At 41.0% G+C, this 20391-nt stretch overlaps 1 protein-coding gene across 3 annotated transcripts in view; it reads right to left on the bottom strand.

Annotated features, from left to right (window-relative positions):
- wasf3 (WASP family member 3) overlaps positions 1-20391 on the bottom strand; it is a 59091-nt gene that overhangs the window by 24778 nt on the left and 13922 nt on the right. For all 3 annotated transcript variants that reach the window (XM_033022812.1, XM_033022813.1, XM_033022814.1), the window contains exons 3-4: positions 10195-10329; positions 875-1028 (exon numbers count right to left, since the gene is read on the bottom strand). In XM_033022812.1, coding sequence (XP_032878703.1) covers positions 875-1028; positions 10195-10329 — 289 coding nt within the window. The remainder of the gene's footprint in view (positions 1-874; positions 1029-10194; positions 10330-20391) is intronic.

The following is a 20391-nucleotide window of genomic DNA, read 5'->3' as shown; positions in this document are numbered from 1 at the left end:
TCCCTTTTGTAATCCTCATCGAAGTCTGTAGGGGAAAAAAAGATGATTTGTGGCCTTGCCCTCTGGGGAACCTGCACAGCAACTTCCCCAATTCTCAGACTTAACCGGGGCCCACCTGTGATGTTTGCCTTTCCACATCACACACATATCGCTAATGATGTGTGTTCAACATTTGTGGTGGTCAACTCATGACAATTCTCTGTACACTACTCCCAGGTGCAGGGAGACTCGGTCCTCTCTGCTGTCATCTCGTGCTTTATCTTTTTCATCTCAGACCAGGCACCTTGGCACAGAGCATTTGCCTCTTCTACTCCACCTCGTCAATAAGGGCATGAATGGTTATGCTGTGTAGTAAGATGGAAGGCGCTCTCCACTGTATTATCTCACTTGCAAACAATTTCAGCCGTGCAGCGGTTGACTGGTGCCATTCAAGGACAGCAGCACATCCATCAATTAGTATATGAAATACATTAAGCTGAATTGCATGCTTTGTCTCTATACCTCCAATTTTAATACAGTAACAAACGCTCTAAACAAGTTGAATATAATAAAAAGATAACAAGGATTTAGGATGCGTCAAAACTTTGAATGAATGAATAAATGAATAGTTTATTTCGGTCACACATTAAAAAGAACAAAACTTTACAATCTGTGTGAATATGAACCAACGCTGTATCCACTCACACAACGTTCACATAATCAATGACCGAAAAAGGAATAGGCTGAAGCCACAAAGCTTATTTTTGCCTATCCTATAAAGGTAACTGAGAATTGAAATCAACCGAGCAGCTTTGCACAAAGAGAACTGCCATTGCACTAAAGATATCTCAAGCCCAAAAAACAGGTAGTGCCAGTGTACATATGATATCTATACCTGTACTGTGACAGAATGTTCAGTGGAGGTGGCTTGTCACTCTTATTATACATTTCCAACACTGGGTTTGGAGTTGAACCCTTCGAAACAACTTGTTGGTCTTGCATTGTCGAGCTCTTGAAAGCTTTCCTCATGTTAATATCCTGTAAAGAAACTGCAGAACACTTCATATTAAACCTCATTCAGAATAGCAATCACTAGCATAAGTGAAAAGTACCTTGTCTGTTTCAGAAATATAGTTTAATTAACAAATCATTAAAAATGATTTGCATAAAATATCAGATTATAAAAGTCAAGGGACTTTTTAACTTCATAATCCATTATATTTATTATGATTTTCCTATTACAGTATAGGCTCTGTCCCAACTATGCTCCAGCATAATGCAAGTTACCATGAAAAGCTTCATGGGCATAATATATCTTTGATCACTAACACCAAAGGCACCATAGCATCTCCTGTGTAGAAAGGAACTGTAGATGCTGGTGTATACACCAAACATCGATACAAAGTGTTGGAGTAACTCAGTGGGTCAGGCAGTATCTCTGGAGTAAAAGGATGGATGACATTCCCTTCCCCTCTACTTTCAGTCTTAAGAAGTGACCCGAAACGTCACCCATCCTCTTTCTCCAGAGATGTTGCCCGAAACCGGTGAGTTACTCCAGCACTTTATCTATAGTATTCATCTATCTATAGTATCAGCTATATCTCCTGATGACATTTAGGTTTAATGAGGGTGTGAGATGCTTGTGTCTATCTTTGTTGTGAACTGCAGATGCTCATTTACATCAAAGATAGACACAAAATGCTGGAGTATCTCACCGAGTCAGGCCTTATCTCTGGAGAAAGCAGAAATCAAGCGCAGGCTGTTTCACAGAACACCTACGCTTAGTCCACCTTGGCCAATGCGATCTCCCAGTTGCCAAATATTTTAACTCCCCTTCCCACTCCTTTACTGACCTTTCTATCCTTCGACTCCTCCTATGTCAGAGGCCACACACAAATTGGAGGAACAGCACCTCGTTTCGCTTGGGCAGCTTATAACCCGACAGCATGAATATTGATTTATCTAACTTCAAGTAACCCTACATTCTCTCTCACCGTCCCCTCACCCTAATTTAATCGTTTATATTCCTTCTTTATCATCTCGTCCCCAGCCAACAATGGACCATTGTGGGCACCTTTCCTGAGTCATCGATGCACTCTGTTTTGTTCAGTACCTTCCCAAACGTCTAGTGTCCCCTTCCCCAACTCTCAACAGAAACGTCACCTATTTGTTTTCTTCAGAGATGCTGCTTGAGCCGCTGAGTTACTCCAGTATTTTCGATCTACTTTAGGTTCAATAACACAGATGGCACTATCAGGATAGCAACATAATGAGTTCTAATATTATAACAACTATTTCATACATTAGATCAAATATTAATTTTTATTCGTGTCTCTTCTGAACTGGAACGTACCATTGAGGACCAAGAGTATCACTGAAACTAACATTTATGCTTTGGTTATAAAACACTGCAGTCAAGATCACATAAAAACTCAGCTCCATCCGATGTCTAAACCAAGAGGCAAAAAGTAGCATGTTTAAGATCAAATAGAGGACAATGAGAAATTGTCTATTTTGGAAAAATAGACAGGAAAAAAAACAATCAAACTGGTAAAAGATTGAAAGATTCCAAGATGTAGAGGGATCGAGGTCCTAATGCGTGATTCGCTAAAAGCAAGTAGGTAAGAGCAGCAAGTAATAAACAAACTCGGTATTCCGACTGCGCATGCCCAGGTTAAAGTTCACTATGCCTAAACAGCCCTGGAAAGCAGTGGAGCAGTGAAGCAGTGGACCTTCATTTCTTCTGTTTTTTACAGCTTTGATACTTCTAGGCAAGAAAATACTGCTTTCAAACTAATTAAATAGTTGTATTTATTATTCCTTTGTTAATAGCCAAGATTATTTTGTCATTTTTATTGCTTTATTATGCTTTGGTGAGTGAGCGAGATCGTGCTCGTCCGTGGTCGGTGTCGGGGCCCGGGTCTGTTGAGTTGCTGCTGGGCCATCCCCATCCCCTCCCGGGTGTCTCGTCCCTGTCCGGGGGCGGCCGGTGGCAGGGTCAGCCTTAGGAGGTGCGGGGCCCAATTGAGAACAATTTTGATGAGCCCCAGGTTCCCAGCCAAGGTCTGTAGAATCATAGAAATATAAATAAAGTCTATTATAGATATAAAGTCTATTATAGACTTTATAACTCTATGGTAGAATGAAAAGTAATCAAAATGTGTGCTTAAAAAGTGCCTGCGAGTTAATGGACCAAACAGATCTAAGCTACATTTTAATATAAAATTGCTTGCATGTAAGCCTACAAGTAACAAACAAAATGTGTAGATCGCCTCTGAAAAGTACATGTTACAATACCACTTGTTTTAGTGACTGCGCAATGGAAAAAATAATAATTTAATTAACTAGATCTTGGAAAACCAATAACTATCGGCGAAAAACCAGCCCAGGCATAAAATTTCAGCCCCATCCTACCCTTTGGGCTTCTACCGTCAGGGCCGGCCTTAAGCCGATTTGACTGATTGCTCCCAATTGGGCCCCGCGCCTAAGCGGGGCCCCGCACTAATGACCCGTACGGAAATACGAATTCTCTTTGTTAAATAAAGATTTTTTTTAATTAGCCATCCGGATTTTTTTTTAAACGAACATGTATAACAACCGCTGCACGGCCATCAGACACAAACGATTTGTTAACTAGTATGGGACGACAGATGGCACAATGGGCTAAGTGTTCGGCTGGCAACCGGAAGGTAGCTGGTTCGAATCCCGCTTGGAGTGCATACTGTCGTTGTGTCTTTGGGCAAGACACTTCATCCATCTTTGCCTGTGTGTGTGGGTGTAATTATGTGAAGCACTTTGGGGTCAATGCAAGTTGACTAAAAATGTGCTATATAAATAAAGAAATTTAAATTTAGTACTGTTAGCACTTCTTAACATGAAGTAGTTAACACCTTGTTATGCAATGTTATCAATCTGCATCCCATCCGCATTCCTCAGTAAATGTTATTGTGTTTTGAACAAGTATTAATGACGCCGTGTTCCTTTGAATAAAATTCACACGGCGTCATTAATACTTTGTTTAAAACACAATTACATTTACTGAGGAATGTAGATCGATGACACGCTGAGAATTTCATTAAACTCATCATCATGAGTGAGGGCCCCGGACCGCGAGAAGGGGCTTCTTCCTGGTGTGCAGGTTAGTCATTCACCTACCGACCCACGTTGAGTCTGTCTTTTGCTCTCTCCCTCCCTCCCTCTCTCTCTCGCCCGCTCCCCATCTCGTCTCTCTCTAGCGCTCCCACTCCCTCTCTATCACCGTGTCGCCTCAGCATTCCCGGAATCATTGACATTTTGCAGTAGACAAAAATGCTGGAGAAACCCAGCGGGCGAGGCAGCCGCCTGGCCCGCTGAGTTCCTCCAGCACTCTGTGTTTTTTGTTTGGCTCTGAAGTTGAAGGTGGCTCAGCGGAACGGGCAGCTGCTCTGGGGAGAGGGTTGCGTTTCTGGTCGAGACCCTTCTTCAGACAATCACAAGTACTCTCACCGACGCGAGTTCAGTTCAGTCTGAAGAAGGGTCTTCTCTCCAGAGTCGCTGCGCTGCCTGTCCTGCTGAGTTACTCCAGCTTTATGTCTATCTTCAATTTCAGAGAATTACAATTTCTCACGGGGGGCTTATAAAGTCTCTAAACCCCTCTGGGACCCTCTGAACACCTCTAAACCCCCTCTAGCCCCCCTATTCCCCTCTAAACAATTCTAAACACACCTGAACCCATCTGAAGCCCTCTGAACCGTTTAAACCCCTCTAAACTAGGAGGCTGCAAGGTGACTTGGATAGGCTGGGTGAGTGGGCAAATGCATGGCAGATGCAGTATAATGTGGATAAATGTGAGGTTATCCACTTTGGTGGCAAAAACAGGAAAGTAGACTATTATCTGAATTGTGGCCGATTAGGAAAAGGGGAGATGCAATGAGACCTGGGTGTCATGGTTCACTAGTCATTGAAAGTAGGCACGCAGGCGCAGCAGGCAGTGAAGAAAGCGAATGGTATGTTAGCATTCATAGCAAAAGGATTTGAGTATAGGAGCAGGGAGGTTCTACTGCAGTTGTACAGGGTCTTGGTGAGACCACAACTGAAGTATTGGTACAGTTTTGGGCTCCTAATCTTGCCATAGAGGGAGTACAGAGAAGGTTCACCAGACTGATTCCTGGGATGTCAGGACTTTCATATGAAGAAAGACTGGATAGACTCGGCTTGTACTCGCTAGAATTTAGAAGATTGAGGGGGGATCTTATAGAAACTTACAGAATTCCTAAGGGGTTGAACAGACTAGATGCAGGAAGATTGTTCCCGATGTTGGGGAAGTCCAGGACAAGGGGTCACAGTTTAAGGATAAAGGGGAAATCTTTTAGGACTGAGATGAGAAAAACATTTTTTACACAGAATGTAGTTGAGGCCAGTTCAGTGGCTATATTTAAGAGGGAGTTGGATGTGGCCCTTGTGGCTAAAGGGATCAGGGGGTATGGAGAGAAGGCAGGTACAGGATACTGAGTTCGATGATCAGCCATGATCATATTGAATGGCTGTGCAAGCTCGAAGGGCCGAATGGCCTGTACTCCCGAACCTATTGTCTATGGTTCTATGACTGCGTCCAACTGCTGTCTGGTTCGTTGATCGGTTTGCTAGATATGAACTGTTTTGGTAGAGAAAAATGCTCACGGCAGACCAAACGTGTTAAACAGAAATTGGTCAGATATTGAGCTTTACAGTGAGAAATCATGTGAAATAATCACTGAATTTAATTTTAAATGAATGTACCTGCATGTTATACTGTTTAGTTTGGAGATACAACCAGATAGTCTGGTTGATACAACCAGATTAGTTTGGAGATACAACCAGATAGTCCACTGAGTTCGCACCGACCAGCGATTTTTGTTACAGATTTGACAATTTTATTTGGCGGCCAATCAAACGCTTTCTCTAAGGGGGTTGCATCCAATCACCAACCAGCTTGCCTTAAAATTCCCGTCCAATCAACAAATAGATCTTCTCCCGTCCAATCAGCCGCTGTCCCGAAGGACATTGTGTCCAATCACATAATTAGCAGCTACACTAAATGTTGGAAGCCAGCGGAGCTACTGACAGGCAAACGGGAGGGAGCAGGAGAGATTCACACAGTGTATAATCCATAGCACCTAGTGTACCATTTCATAATATATACTAAATAACTGGGCTGACACACCTTGGCTGGGAATCTGGGGTTCACCAAAATTGTTCCCAATTGGGCCCCGCACCCCCTAAGGCCGGCCCTGTCTACCGTGTGTGTGTGTGTGTGTGCGCGCTTCTACTGTGTGTGTGTGTGTGCGGTCTGTGCGTGTGTGTGTGGGAGGGAGGGAGCGAGAGAAAGGAGGAAGGAGAGAAGGAAGTAGAGAAAGAAGGGAGGGAGGGAAAAGAGAGGGAGGGAGGGAGGGAGGGAGGGAAGAAGGGAAGGGAGGGAGGGAGGGAAGAAGGGAAGGGAGGGAGGGAGGGAAGGGACGGAGATAAGGGAGGGAGAGGGTCGGCAGTAGGAGCAGATGCCGGGGTCCATGCGGACTGGTGTGAGCTAAGGCCGAGGTTTGTAAACGCTGCTCCAACCCCCGGCCCTGCCCTCCCTGTATTGTTCATCGCGTCTCCCTGGGGAGAGAGAGGGGTGGAGCCGGGGCTGTGCGTGAAGCACGGCGACTGGAGGGGCGGGAGCGCTGCCCCGGGATCGTGTGGGAACGACCCGCCTCCCCCTCTCCCCCGCCTCCATTCCCCCTCACACCCCCCTCCCCGTCTACCCCTTTCTTCCCCCTCCACCCCTCTACTCTCTCTCCACCCTTCTCTCCCCCCGGGTTAGGTCTACCCGCGCTGAGAGTAGATTACTCTAGCGCGGGGCCCCCTTAGGCGCGGGGCCCCAATTGGAAGCAATAGGTCCAATTGGCTTAAGGCTGGCCCTGGCCGGAGGTGTCGGGTCGGGCTTGCAGCCGGCGCGGGGAAGAAGCCGAGTTGCTGCAGTGCTTTGTGTGTATGACTGGTGCTCGGCTTTCAACGGCACCGGGGGGGGAGAGGGGGGGGGTTGATGCTGGCTGTCCACGGCCCATCGGGGAGCGGGGTTGGGCTGGAGTTGCTGCTTCTTTTCCACGCTGGCTGTGGGCCTGGGGCCGCTGGTGTCAATAGATAATAGACAATAGGTGCAGGTGTAGGCCATTCGACCCTTCGAGCCAGTAATGTGATCATGGCTGATCATCCCCAATCAGTAACCAGTTCCTGTTTTCTCCCCATATCCCCCGACTCCGCTATCTTTAAGAGCCCTATCTAGCTCTCTCTTGAAAGTATCCAGAGAACCGGCCTCCACCGCCGTCTGAGGCAGAGAATTCCAGACTCACAACTCTCTGTATGAAAAAGTGTTTCCTCGTCTCCGTTCTAAATGGCTTACCCCTTATTCTTAAACTGTGGCTCCTGGTTCTGGACTCCCCCAACATCGGGAACATGTTCCCTGCCTCTAGCATGTCCAAACCCTTAATAATCTTATGTTTCAAACGTATAACATGGCGCTTCTTCTCCTGGCTGGCTGTGGGCCTGGGGGCCGCTGGTGTTGTCGGTCACAGCCAGCGTGGAGAAGAAGCACCAATCCCAGCTCAACTCCTGCCAGGCCAACCGACAGCCCCGGACCAACGACAACAACGACCCAGGCCCACAGCCAGCGCTGAGAAGAAGCGCCAACTCCAGCCCAACCCCGCTCCCCGACGGGCCGGGGACCGCCAGCGGCCAATCCCCCGGCTCCGGCGAAAGCCGAGCACCTGCCATACACACAAAGTGTTGCAGCACCTCAGCCTCTCCCCCACGCCGGCTGCAAGCCCGGCCCAGCCCGACACCTCCGGCCACCTCCAGCCGCTCCCAGACAGGGACGAGACACCGGGGACAGGGACGACCCAGCAGCAACTCAACAGACCCGGGCCCGACACTGACCACGGACGAGCACGATCTCGCTCGCTCACCAAAGTATAAAACGACAAAATAATCTCAGCTTTTAACAAAGGAACAATAAATACAACTATTTCATAATTTAAAAGCAATATTTTCTTACCTAGAAGAATCAACGCTGGAAAAAACAGAAGAAATGAAGGTCCACTGCTTTCCAGGGCCGTTTATGCATAGTGACCTTTGACCTGGGCATGCGCAGTCGGAATACTGAACTCGCTTATTGGGAAAGCTAAGAATGTTAGCATAAATTGCAGTGGAAAATAATACAAAAATAGGTAACGTTATGTTTCAGTTATATAGCGGGCACGGATGAGACGATTCAAATGACATTGACTATCAAGATCATTTTGTGTTGAGTATTGTACCTATTTAAGGAATGTAATAAATTCATTCAAAAGCATTCAAGGAAGGTTTACTGGACTGGTAGAATGAATATGTCAGATTTCTTATAGGAAACTGTTGGATAGGCTGGGGCTGTATTCAGTACAATTGAGAACAATACCAGATAATAACAGGATGTATGCCAAAATCTATTATTAGATGAAACAAATAAGGTCCTGTGGGTGCCCGACAATAGGATCATGGAGAAGATGTTCCCTCTTGTGGAAGAATCTAAAACTTGGGGCGACTGTTTAAGAATAAGCAGTTCCCATATAATACAATGTCAAGGCAAATTTTTTTTCTGAGAGAATCGTATGTTTTGAAATCTCTTCCTCAGTCTGTGGAAGCAGAGGCTTTCTATATATTTAAGGCAGAAATTGTTAGATTCTTGATAAGCAATTCTCGAAATCTTACCAGTTAAGAAGAAATCAAGTTATGATAATCATACTGAATGGTGAAGCAGGTTCAAGGGATGAAATGGTCTGTACTTATTTATAATTTCAATGTTTGTATGTATGCTTATAGATTCTGCATAGAATCAAACTATTGTGACACAAGAAGAGCTTTTGCTTTAAAAAAAAAAAAATCCTTGATTATTGACCTGGAAATAGTTTACTCTTTAATACTCTATCCAAATCCTTCATTATTTTGAATTCACTCCGCACCCAGTCCCAATCTCCCCTTAATCTTTTCTATTCTAAGAATCACCCCGGTTTCCCTGATGTTTTAACTTGATACTAATAACTGTTATCATTCTCATAATTCACGGTCCCAGTTTCATCCTTAAGCATTATTACCAGAATTAAACAATTCATAATACCAGTTGGAATTTAATTTGTTTAAAGATTTATCACAAATATCCTTGCTTTTGTATTTTATAACTGTATTTATAATATATAAAAGATTACAGATAGTTTTCAACTGCTCCTGAAATGTTTTATAAATTGTACTAATGCATAAATATTTAGAAATGATTAATGGTGGATTCTGCAACCTATTAAACTAGATTCCTGAGGGGAGGTTGTGGGAACAAGAGACTCCGATGTTGGTGTTGTGATCACTGATCGAGGAATGATGGTGGAGGATTGGGTGACTGCTGGGAATAAGGAAGCATGATCTGTGGGGAGGGGAGGCAAGGAGTATATAGGTAGGTATGGATCACAAGCTTTTTGGTTGTGCAGGTCACAAAGGAAAGCTAAGTAAATTACTTACAAGGGGCCGACCACATCAGGTTCCCATTTCTGGGCTCAGAAAGGTCCCTTTTGAGTTATGAAAAGCAGCCTCAGACACTTTGAAGACCTGTTACTGAAGGAATGGCTTGTGAACTGCATGGCCCATTCCAAGACAAAGGTCTTGGAAGTGGCAAGTGATGAGACACTACTGCTTATGTTCAGGCCCTCTATACATTGTGGAATAGACACAAGGAGGAACCTGGAACAAAAATCATAAGCTTCATGAATCATTTGGTAAGTTCTTGACTCATTAATGATTTATTTTTTTGAAAATGGACCGTGTTTCTGCCTTTTCAAAACATATAGAGGTGGGTTCACTTAATTGTTTTACTATTAAATTCACATCTACTTATAATTCTAAAAATGAGTACATTTATATTCAATGTTTCCTTTTAACAGAGAAATATAATCTTTGAGAAAGATATGGATAGATTAGCTCACTATTTCCTGGTACCAGAGGGCAAGTAAATAAAAACATATGCAAAATATGCATAATTAATTTGCAAGAATCTGAGTATTGTAACCTTGGACTTTTAATAGTAAATGTCGAAAAAATAAGCATTGTTACATATCTATAGTCTAGTAAACTAATGGAAAAGATATCAATTCTTCACGTAACTCAATAATCATCACATTAGCACAGAGAGGAATTATTTACCTTCCTCTACGGTAGAGTCCAATTGAGTAACTTTAACCGCCAAACGATCAATTCTATCTTGAAGACAGTTTGCTCGGATGTGGAAGTTGTTGGCTTCATTAAACAGTTCACCAAATATGTCTTCTGCATGCTTGCCTGAATAAGTTTAAGGTATAGAACAGGTTTAAGAAAAAAGGGAAATCTATGATGCAAAAAAACATACAAATAATGCCGAATCCTTTTGAAAAAAAACTGTATTTATGGTTTGAGTACAAAAACATCAATCTTCAATATATTACTATCACGAAAAAGAAAAAAAAGAGCAACAGTTTAACCACTGCATCACACACAATTGGAACAAGGAACAGTAATATGCAAATTAATTGTTAGAGGGAATCTTGTACTTTCATAACAGACAAATTTTCATAATTTTCCCACAATTTTGGACACCAAAAGTGTGATATTAAAAATTCTGCCACATTTAGTCATGAATATTTAATTCATAAACTTCATATGGCCCCTCATACATATGTTTTGATAAAGATCTAGGGAAATATGTTCATCAATACCAGGAGAAAAATACAGTAACATAAAGGTAATACAGTATAGTAAAGATCCCGTAACGGTCGTTGTGCTTGATGTCCATTGTCACAACGACGGTTATCGGGGTCGGTACGTCCGTAAGTTAAATCACGGAGGCTCCAAACCTCTAATGCTTTTCAAACACCCAATGAGGTATCCTATGGTAGTAGCGATCTTTGGGAGAGTTAATTATTTTTTCTTATTTTCCAATTTAATATATCAAAAACATCCTGCTGCAGCATCCGCCGTCCTTTTATCAACTTCAGCTAACCATTTCTCCACATTGTCAACGACGCCGTTAATTTATTCAATCGCTTTTTGACACTGCTGATTTCGCTCTTTGCTTTCCTCATCAGGCAGTGATAGGCTCAGTAATAAGTTGTGGTTTTGTGCAAACTCAAGTCGCCCATGATTAGATTTTACTTTTTCAGCATTCTCTTCAAGGCGCATGAGTTCATCCTGAATCTCTATGAAATCGATAACCTGCTTCCATAGCTTGTTTCTAGCCTTCTGGCATTTCTCCAGAAACGCAACTCGGGCTTTTTCGGTGGGCTTCTTTGTTCATTGGCTAGATCATCTCTGTTCCAGCTCTTTTTCACCTGGCTTACTTGTTGAAGATTCCATGGCTCCCTCTGGTGGGACTCCTTCGCCTAGCTTACCTGCTACTTCGGGCTCCATGAATTAAACAGGTCTTGGCAGACTGCCAAATCTGCTAATTGGGCAATTAGTTCGCTTCTGTCATTATTGATAAACACTCTGGGCCATGTTCCATAAACACCCGAAAGAATCCAAAACAAAACTGGACTTTCAGAAAATATCCAATTAATTTCAAAGTATAGAAGCGACTTCAGTTCAGAAAGAATGTGTCTTATCTCAACTTCAAAACATACTAAGTCAAGCAACTGGTAGTCCAGTTTTACTCACTTCTTGGCTGCCTTCCAAAACTTAGCAGAACTGGCTTCTAATACATCTCTAGAGTCTTTATCAGAGCCTGTAATTTTACTATAAATGCAACGAAACAGTTAAACCTTCCACAGCATCTTGTTAAGAAGCTGTTTTAATTCAAGCATTCCAGCTTTCAAATTTACAGCATAATACAATAGCTGTTCTATTCGCACCTTCGATCAGCGAAGTTTTCAATCTTCATTTAAGTTGCGTGACTGTCCATTAACCTACCGGCAGGTAGGCTCTAAAACCAATCTCTGCCAGAGATCTAGCTTCTTCAGTTCCTCTTCTACGGAACCAGTCTTCAGTTCCACTTCTACGGAACCAGTTCTACTGGCAGTAATCTCTCAGAGATCCAGCCCAATCTTCTGTCCCTCTTCTATGGGACCAATCTTCTACCTCCTGATAGTAAGGTAGCTTTCGACTCTAGTGTAGTGACAGATTTTTATATTGTTTCAAGGAATCTTTCCTTTAGTCACTATGATTGAAGACCGATTGAAGATCAGGAGATAATCGAAGCGCACTCACGAGCTCTCCACGAGACATTCAATGTCGTCGAAAGATAAATCTTCCAAACACACTCTTGATTAATAGTTTTTTTATTGTAGTAGTAAAAACAGTAAGATATTCATGCGAACTTCTTGTTGTACAAGTACATTTTGATCTTACTTATGGTCAAACTCATGCAAGATCGAAAGCTTTGACCTCTCCCCCATGCTTCTTCAAACTAAACTAAAACTACTAGCGAGTCTGCGCGAGAATCCCAGCCGCAAACACACCTCAGACTACGTATAAACCCCACCAACATCATTACAGGCAGATAAAATTTAAAGGTAATTGGTTATAGTTATAACATAGCGAGTTAAGCTAAATGGCTACTACAGTACCTACGGAGCATAATAAATGCAACATGATTCAAACAAACACAAATTGCTTCCATTAACAGTAGCAACAATTTATGTAAATTTAAATCTTTGAGAGTCTAGTGATTTTTGAGAAGGCCTATGATTAAAATTGAAAGGACCTTTCCCCAAACCTGCGCCTTTAATTTAATGTTCCTACTCCCTCACACTATTCCAAGCATTGGTCTTGGGCCCATTAGCTCAGATTTCTGCCTGAACTACATAGTTTCTACCTTTAAAAAAAATTTTTAACTGCCTCTTACCCCCTCCAAATGTTGTTTCTCCGAACTCTCCACCTTTCATTCTTCCATTAAAGTATCTAACCCCAAATGCTACTCATGTGCAAGAGAAAATCGAAGGTAGGCACAAAATGCTGGAGTAACTCAGCGGGTGAGGCAGCATCTCTGGAGAAAAGTAATGGATGACGTTTCCGTTCGAGATATGTCGCCCATTCCTTTTCTCCAGAGATGCTGCCTCACCTGCTGAGTTACTCCAGCATTTTGTGTCTACCTTGTGTGCTACACATCTTCTCCCCTCTTAGCATCCTTTCTGCAACTTCAACTTTTATTCTTATTGAAATGCAAATATATAACAGGCCTGTCAGAGCATCAGAATTATATGCATTAAAAAGATTGGTATGACTAGTTCCAGTCATAAAAATATATCCCCCCCCCCCCCATGTACTTATTCATCTTCTTTCATTCACCAATCTAATCTTGACTTTCAATACACATAGAAAATTATTGGATATTTTTTTAACTCTGAGATCAGCAATAAATGATAAATCATAGTATTACACATCAGATATTCCAATTCAACCTCTTCCAAAGACTATGTAAAATTTCTACAACCCCTTGATCTAAAACTATTGCATTCTGTACATTTCCTCATTCTTAACCTAACAACTGGAAATAGTCTGCTTGTAATAGAAGACAGTGATAGCATTTAAAAAAGAAAGAAACTACACACATAGACAAGTATTGTCAGGAATTTTGAGAATTATAAGGAAGATGTTATAGTTTGGTTAACCATGGAGCTCACATACTGGGGAGCATGACAGGAAAATGATAGAATGTAGTTAAAATAGCTAAATGAAACATTCTGCTGAGAAGCTGGCTTTCTTATCTATAGGATGAGGATAGTCCTTCGTAGTTCTGTTTAGGTTCTTATTTGTTGCACTATTGCATTACTGCTGCTTTTTGTCACTGTGTTTAGCAGACAAGTTTCCCAAAGGTTAACAAATGACCTCTTTTACGAGTAGAATCTTGACATTTATGATATTAACACGTTAGATATATGGAAGGATTTTCAAAACAAGAAACGTAAAATGAAAGTTAACTCTGGGGAAAGACAAAGATGAAAGGTTACATAGACATTGATTAATGGTAGTTTATTTCAACTCCACGTAACCATAGTGTCATGAGGGTATAAAATTGTACAGTTACTTTGGCTTGTTGATGCAGTCTGAGCTTGCTCACACTGTTTCCCGATGTACATTGCTAAGGCCTTTGATAAACCGACTTTTTCTTGTGTCCGAGTAAAGGCAGATATAGGGTACGGTGGTGCTAGTACTATTGGACAGGGAATCTTGACTTCTGACTTGGGATTTCCAGGAACAGCAAAAGAGAAGGGGATTCCTAGAACATTGAACCTTGGAAATTACTAGAATCTGGATCATTGGGAGAGTAGCTTCAGGGATCCGTTCCAGGCTCAGGGACCTTGGGGAATATGAAGCAGTGTAGCGGTCCTGCTTAAAGAATTTAAATGTAATTACCCGGTAGTTTCCTTCTCAATATATAAGAGTCAAAAATCAAAAGGTCACTTTTTTTGATGTACAATTCCAAGTTTACGTCAAGAACAGCACAGTGGCACAATCATTGGAGCTACTGCCTCGCACATCCACTGATTTCAAGCCTGACATGCAGACCTCTGTGTGGTGTGTACAAGTTCTCCTGCGACCAGGTGAGTTTCCTCAGGATGCTCCAGTTTCATCCCAAACCAAAAATGAGCATGTTGGTAGGCTAATTAAAGTGGCCTTCGTGTGCAGGTGAGTTGATAGGAATGCGAGGATACTGTGGAATTAAGGGCAGAATTTGTATAGAAGAATGCATGTGGGCCAAAGGGCCAGATGTTGCCTGTCTTCCCGAGTGTTTCTAACATGTCTGTTTTTGATTCAAATTTCCAGCAATTTTGTTTTTCTTTGCAATTTATTATATTGATATGTTCCTGTTAAAGGAAACGCTAATGAAATGGGTGCCCTAAACTCTAACATACTATGATATGGTGTGACAGGATGTGGATTCGCTGCCACAATCTTCGAACAGTTCTCATGAAGGGCCCCCTGCATAAATACAATCCCATAATTTTCCATTTCTCAGTTCGTTACTCTTGCTGCATTGGGAAATCCACAATCAGAAACTATGTACCAATGCATGGTGACCTTAGCCTTCAGTAGCAATTCACTCTTTCAAAGCTATATTGGTCTGTATTCTTATCTTTCATTCATAATCTGCTCAATTTTTATCCTCATCTGATGTCTTCACAGAAGTCTTTAGTTCTATGTGCGTGTCAACAACCAATGTGCCATAGAACCACATTAATCAAATTCCCCTGGTGCAATCAAAGGCTGCATTGCTAGAATGAATGAAGCATCTGGGACTGCTCCCTCTTGCTTCGTTTTGGCCAGTCCCTAGAAAATAAGTTTGGTTTTAACAGCAAGACAGCTTTATCTAAGGGATGAGGGAATGCATTGTACGTTGTTTCACAGAATTGTGGATTACCCCAGCTCTCCAGACTTGGCCCTTCAGCCTGAAGGTTTTTCTATCCATCCCATGGGTGGGACAGCAACAAAAGGAAAAGGGAGAGGGAGCAGTGCCTGCCTCAAGATAAACTCTTCACGGTACACAGACTTGATGCCCTTGTCCAACTCCTGCTCTCCAACCTGGAAAATCTAGTAATGAAGTGTCATTCCTTCTACCTCCAAAGGATATGTCTTGCAACATTTCCACACATGTCATATTCAACCTAGAAAATCATAAGAATCATTCTACTCCAAAAAAGATTTTTATTTACATAGCCCAGAAAATAAATTAGCACCTCACATCCACATTTCTAAGCCACAGTTCAGTGGCAAAGCTTTGCCTGAAAGACTAAATCAGGCCCATGGCAAAAAAAAAAACACAATTCTAAATCGCCCAAAGCAATTTATTTTCCTCAAAAACAACCAACAGCTTCACACAGGCAATACACTGCTGTGGTAAACCAAGCATGTAGGTTCTGTACAAATTTCAATAAACATCCCCAAACACTTTCTGTTCCTTTTAGATATATATAAAGCTATGAATTATGAAACTATCTTTAAAAACAAGTAGTTCCATTTAAAGACTTTTATTACTATGATTAGTTTTGCGGATTTCAATTTAGAATTCTGTATGAAGTCCTAATAATAGAGTCATCAAGCAACCACAGTTAGATCGACAGTGTCATTAATTACATTGCAGGACATCCTTCAATAAGGCCCAGAAATTAAACTCCAAAATTCAAATTTTTAATAAACTGTTGGAGCCAATTTATTTCTGATCTTCATTGTGAAGATCACAGAACATAAAACATACAAGAGTACAGCACGAGAACAGGCTCTTCTGCACCAACTATGATGCCAATTCAATCTAATCTCCAAACCCAATCTAAATGCCTCCTTAATGTTGCTATTGTATTTGGTTCTACCACCTCCCTAGCAATGTATTCCAGGCACCTAACATTGTAAAAAACATGGCTCACAAATCTCCTTTAAACTTTACCCCTCTTCACCTTAAAGCTTCGACTTCTAATAACTTGACATTTCCATCCTGACTGAAACATACAAAACTACAATGCATCCTGGCATAGTGGAAGTGGACAGAGTATTTCATCTTTATCATTCCCCGTTTTCGCTCTCCCGCCTTTCTTAAAAAGTGGGGTTACATTGGCTACCGTCCAGTCCACAGGAACTGATCCAGAGTCAAGAGAGCATTGGAAAATGATCACCAATGCATCCACGATTTCTAGGGCCACCTCCTTGAGTACTCTGGGATGCAGACCATCAGGCCCTGGGGATTTATCTGCCTTCAGTCCCAACAGTTTACCTAATGTGGATTCCCTTCAGTTCCTCTCCCCCACTAGATCTTGGGTCCCCTAGTATCTCTGGGAGATTGTCTGTGTCTTCCTTAGTGAAGACAGAACCAAAGAACTCAATCAGATCAGCCATGATTCGATTGTGCGGTGGAGCAAGCTTGATGAGCAAAGAGCCCTACTGCTGTTAATCAGTACGTTCATATACCGTCTATCAATGACAGGTTAGAAGTATTTGTAAACAACATGTGGAGTGGAGGCAGTAAGAATTCAAAGTTAAAAATTATAAAGCTTCCCGACGTGAAACAGTTACGAGTACATAAATAGATTTTCTACTATTTGAAAAAAAGTATTGTTGTATGCTCAAATAACCAGCATTATTCCAATAAATAAAATACTCAATTGGAGCATCTTAAAAAATATCTATTGTAGTTGATCTTTTCCATTTACAATTATAAATCCCATAGAATACAAAGAGCACACCTTAATAAACGAAAAGAGTTGGGTGGTCTAGCGCTCACCAACTTTATGTATTATAATTGGGCAGTAAATATTAAAAATATGATTCACCTGCTGGACAATTCTGCCCAGCAGGTGGACTGGATTGTAATGGAAAAAGAGGACTGCTCTCCGTGTAATATAGGAGCGACTCTCCTCTCACCAATACAACTGAATAACAAAAATTATAATAAAAATCCAATTATGCATAGCACAATTAGAACATGGAAACAAATAAAACAGAACCTAAAATTAAGAAACCTATCTCTTTTAATACCAATAGTTTAAACTTTAAATCCATCGTTTAAACCATCAATTATAGACAAATCATTTATACAATGGGAAAGAATGGGAATCAAAATGCTCGGAGATCTGTATGAATTGGGAAAATTACTATAATTTCAACAACTACAACTGAAATATAATTTGAAAAATAATCAATATTTTAAATATCTTCAAATTCGTGATTATTTGAAAAAATACACAAAAGACTATCATAATATGCCTACAGACTTACTGGATGAAGCAATGAAGACAAAGGCGGAATCAGCTAATCTAATATCGTACTTATATAACATCATCTTAAACATAGAAATACCCACAACTGATGGAATTAGAAGAGACTGGGAACAAGAATTAGCTATAAAAATTTCAAAAGAGAGCTGGGATAATCACTTACACAGGTGCATAAATGTTCGATGAACGTACGACATACTCTCATCCAATTCAAAACATTACATAGACTATATTATTCAAAAACTAAAATAAATAAACTCTTCCCTAATGTCTCACCCATCTGTGATAAATGTCTGTGTCAAGAAGCTACCATAGCGCATTCTTTCGTTTTTTGTACAAAAATACAAAAATTCTGGAATGAAATATTTGACATCTTTACAAAATTAATTAAAATAAAACTGGTACCAAAACCAGAATGGATTATTTTTGGAATATCGGAAGGTAACCCTGAACTAAACGTGTTTCAGAAGAATTTACTCAATTACGGGCTAATAATGGGAAAAAAGCTCATACTTAAATTCTGGAAAAATGCGCCTACACCAACAATAAAAATGTGGATATCAAATACGTTTGAAACACTACATCTGGAAGAGATGAGATTCCTCTTAGCAGGCAAAGCAGACCATTTCCAAAAGACGTGGTCTACGTTTTTGGAACTATTATAAGCATAAGGTGCAATAGTAGTTAAAAATAAATAAATAAATAAATAAATAAAAGGTGCCAGGGTCTGGTAACGGGGTGTAAAAAACCCCAAAAAAAACAAAACAACAAAATAACAAAAACAGACTTGGTTGGTAGTCCCCTTTCTGCGGAGTTTAATGTTATAATAGAGCGATTGTTTCTCCTTTCTTTTTCCTTCTTTTCTAGGGTCTTCTTTCTTTCTTTACTTCCTTCTCTAACTTCTTTTCTAAGGGGCTTTCTTTTCTCAACACTCTCTTGCACCTTCCCGACTCTTGCGCACTTTCTTTACTTCTATCTTTTTCTTAAAGCTCAAAAAATGAAGCGGTACAAAAAATGTATTAAGACATATGTGTTGTGTAGTATTGTAATTTACCGTACTTCTAATTTAAAAAAAAAATTTTTAAAAAAAAGAAGAAAAAAAAAAGAAAAAAAGAAAAAAAAAAAACTTTTACAATTTTCTATGGATTTGGAAATATTAAGGAACAGCAACATTATCGAATGTAGTTCTCTTTAGATGCAAGAATAACAATAATGTCCACATGAATAAACCATTAGAAACAACTCTAAATTACAATAGTGTATATATTTATCAATCATCTTAAGGAATGTTACAAGATATTAACCTAGAATTTCGATACATTAAGGCAATTTGGCATGAAAGAGATTTGACTTGGGTTAAACTGTGCCAGCAATCAGTTCCATGCACCAATTACCTTAAATGCATAACATTTTTCCAGCGTCAGGTGCGCATTTAACAATGTCAATAATTAGCCAGCAGACATTTCCTCCCTTGCCAGCTTAAATGAAAGCTTTTATGTACAACCCACAACCTCTTGAACAGTTACAGCACAACTGGGAATACATCTAGGCCCTCTACTGCATTTACATACATTTAATGGGATTCTTCACTGACATTGAGAAGCATAACTATACAGCTGCAGAAAGCTGTGCAGGCTATTCAAACATTTTCTAAGGCTCACAGGGCTGTTTTCCACACAATTTTATTCCTGGCAAATTCATGCAACAAGAATCTCAGTGGTACCATTGCTGTGACAACATTGCACTGGAGACATCAGCGTGGCAATGACCATTCATACAGGTTGGTCAGGACCTGGAGGCGGAAGCAAGGCATGTCCATCTGTGAAGTGACAACTTCCAATCTTCAGAGATGCCATATCCTAATCATACTGCTCGGAAGAGGAATGTATTAACAGGGTCCGATTTACAAACCTGTCATCACATGGAAATGTGAATTGCTTCAGGATCTTTAAGGGCGACATGGTGGTGTCAAGTCAAGTCAAGTTTATTCGTCGCATACACATACGAGATGTGCAATAAAATGAAAAGTGGCAATGCTCGCGGACTTTGTGCAAAAAGACAAACAAACAAACAACCAAACAAACTACAAACAGAATGGAACAGAATCACATATTCTTTTACATATTAAATATTGTGGGCGGAAGGAAAAAGGGAAAAAAACAGCAATTTAAAATCGGTAGGGTGGCCCGGTTCGATCTCGACTACAGGTACTGTCTGTATGGAGTTGGTACGTGCTCCCCGTAATCTGCATTGGATTTCTCCAGAAGGTCAAGTTTCCTCGCACACTCTGAAGATATACAGGTTTGTAGGTTAATTGGCTTGGTAAAATTGCAAATTGTCCTTAGTGCGTGTAGGATAGTATTAGTGTGCAGGGATTGCTGGTCAGCATGGACTCAGTGGGCCGATGAGCCTACTTCAAATATCAATTTCCACATTAAAGGATTTTCCAAACAGCCACAGCTAATATGTCAGCTAATTTGCTGCTCACCACTCCATCAAAATGGTCATCCAGGCACTGCGACAGATTTTGATATTGGTGAGAAGCAAGTGGCATCTCAGGAATTTGGATTTACAACATTACTAGACTGCCACGAGTATGCTCGAGTGAATATCAAGGCTCCCCTTAATAAGCAATAAATTATCAAGGCTTCCCTTATTAATTTCA

Source organism: Amblyraja radiata, chromosome 6, assembly GCF_010909765.2.
Source record: "Amblyraja radiata isolate CabotCenter1 chromosome 6, sAmbRad1.1.pri, whole genome shotgun sequence".
NCBI lineage: Eukaryota > Metazoa > Chordata > Chondrichthyes > Rajiformes > Rajidae > Amblyraja > Amblyraja radiata.
This window is presented reverse-complemented; position numbering and strand designations above follow the sequence as displayed.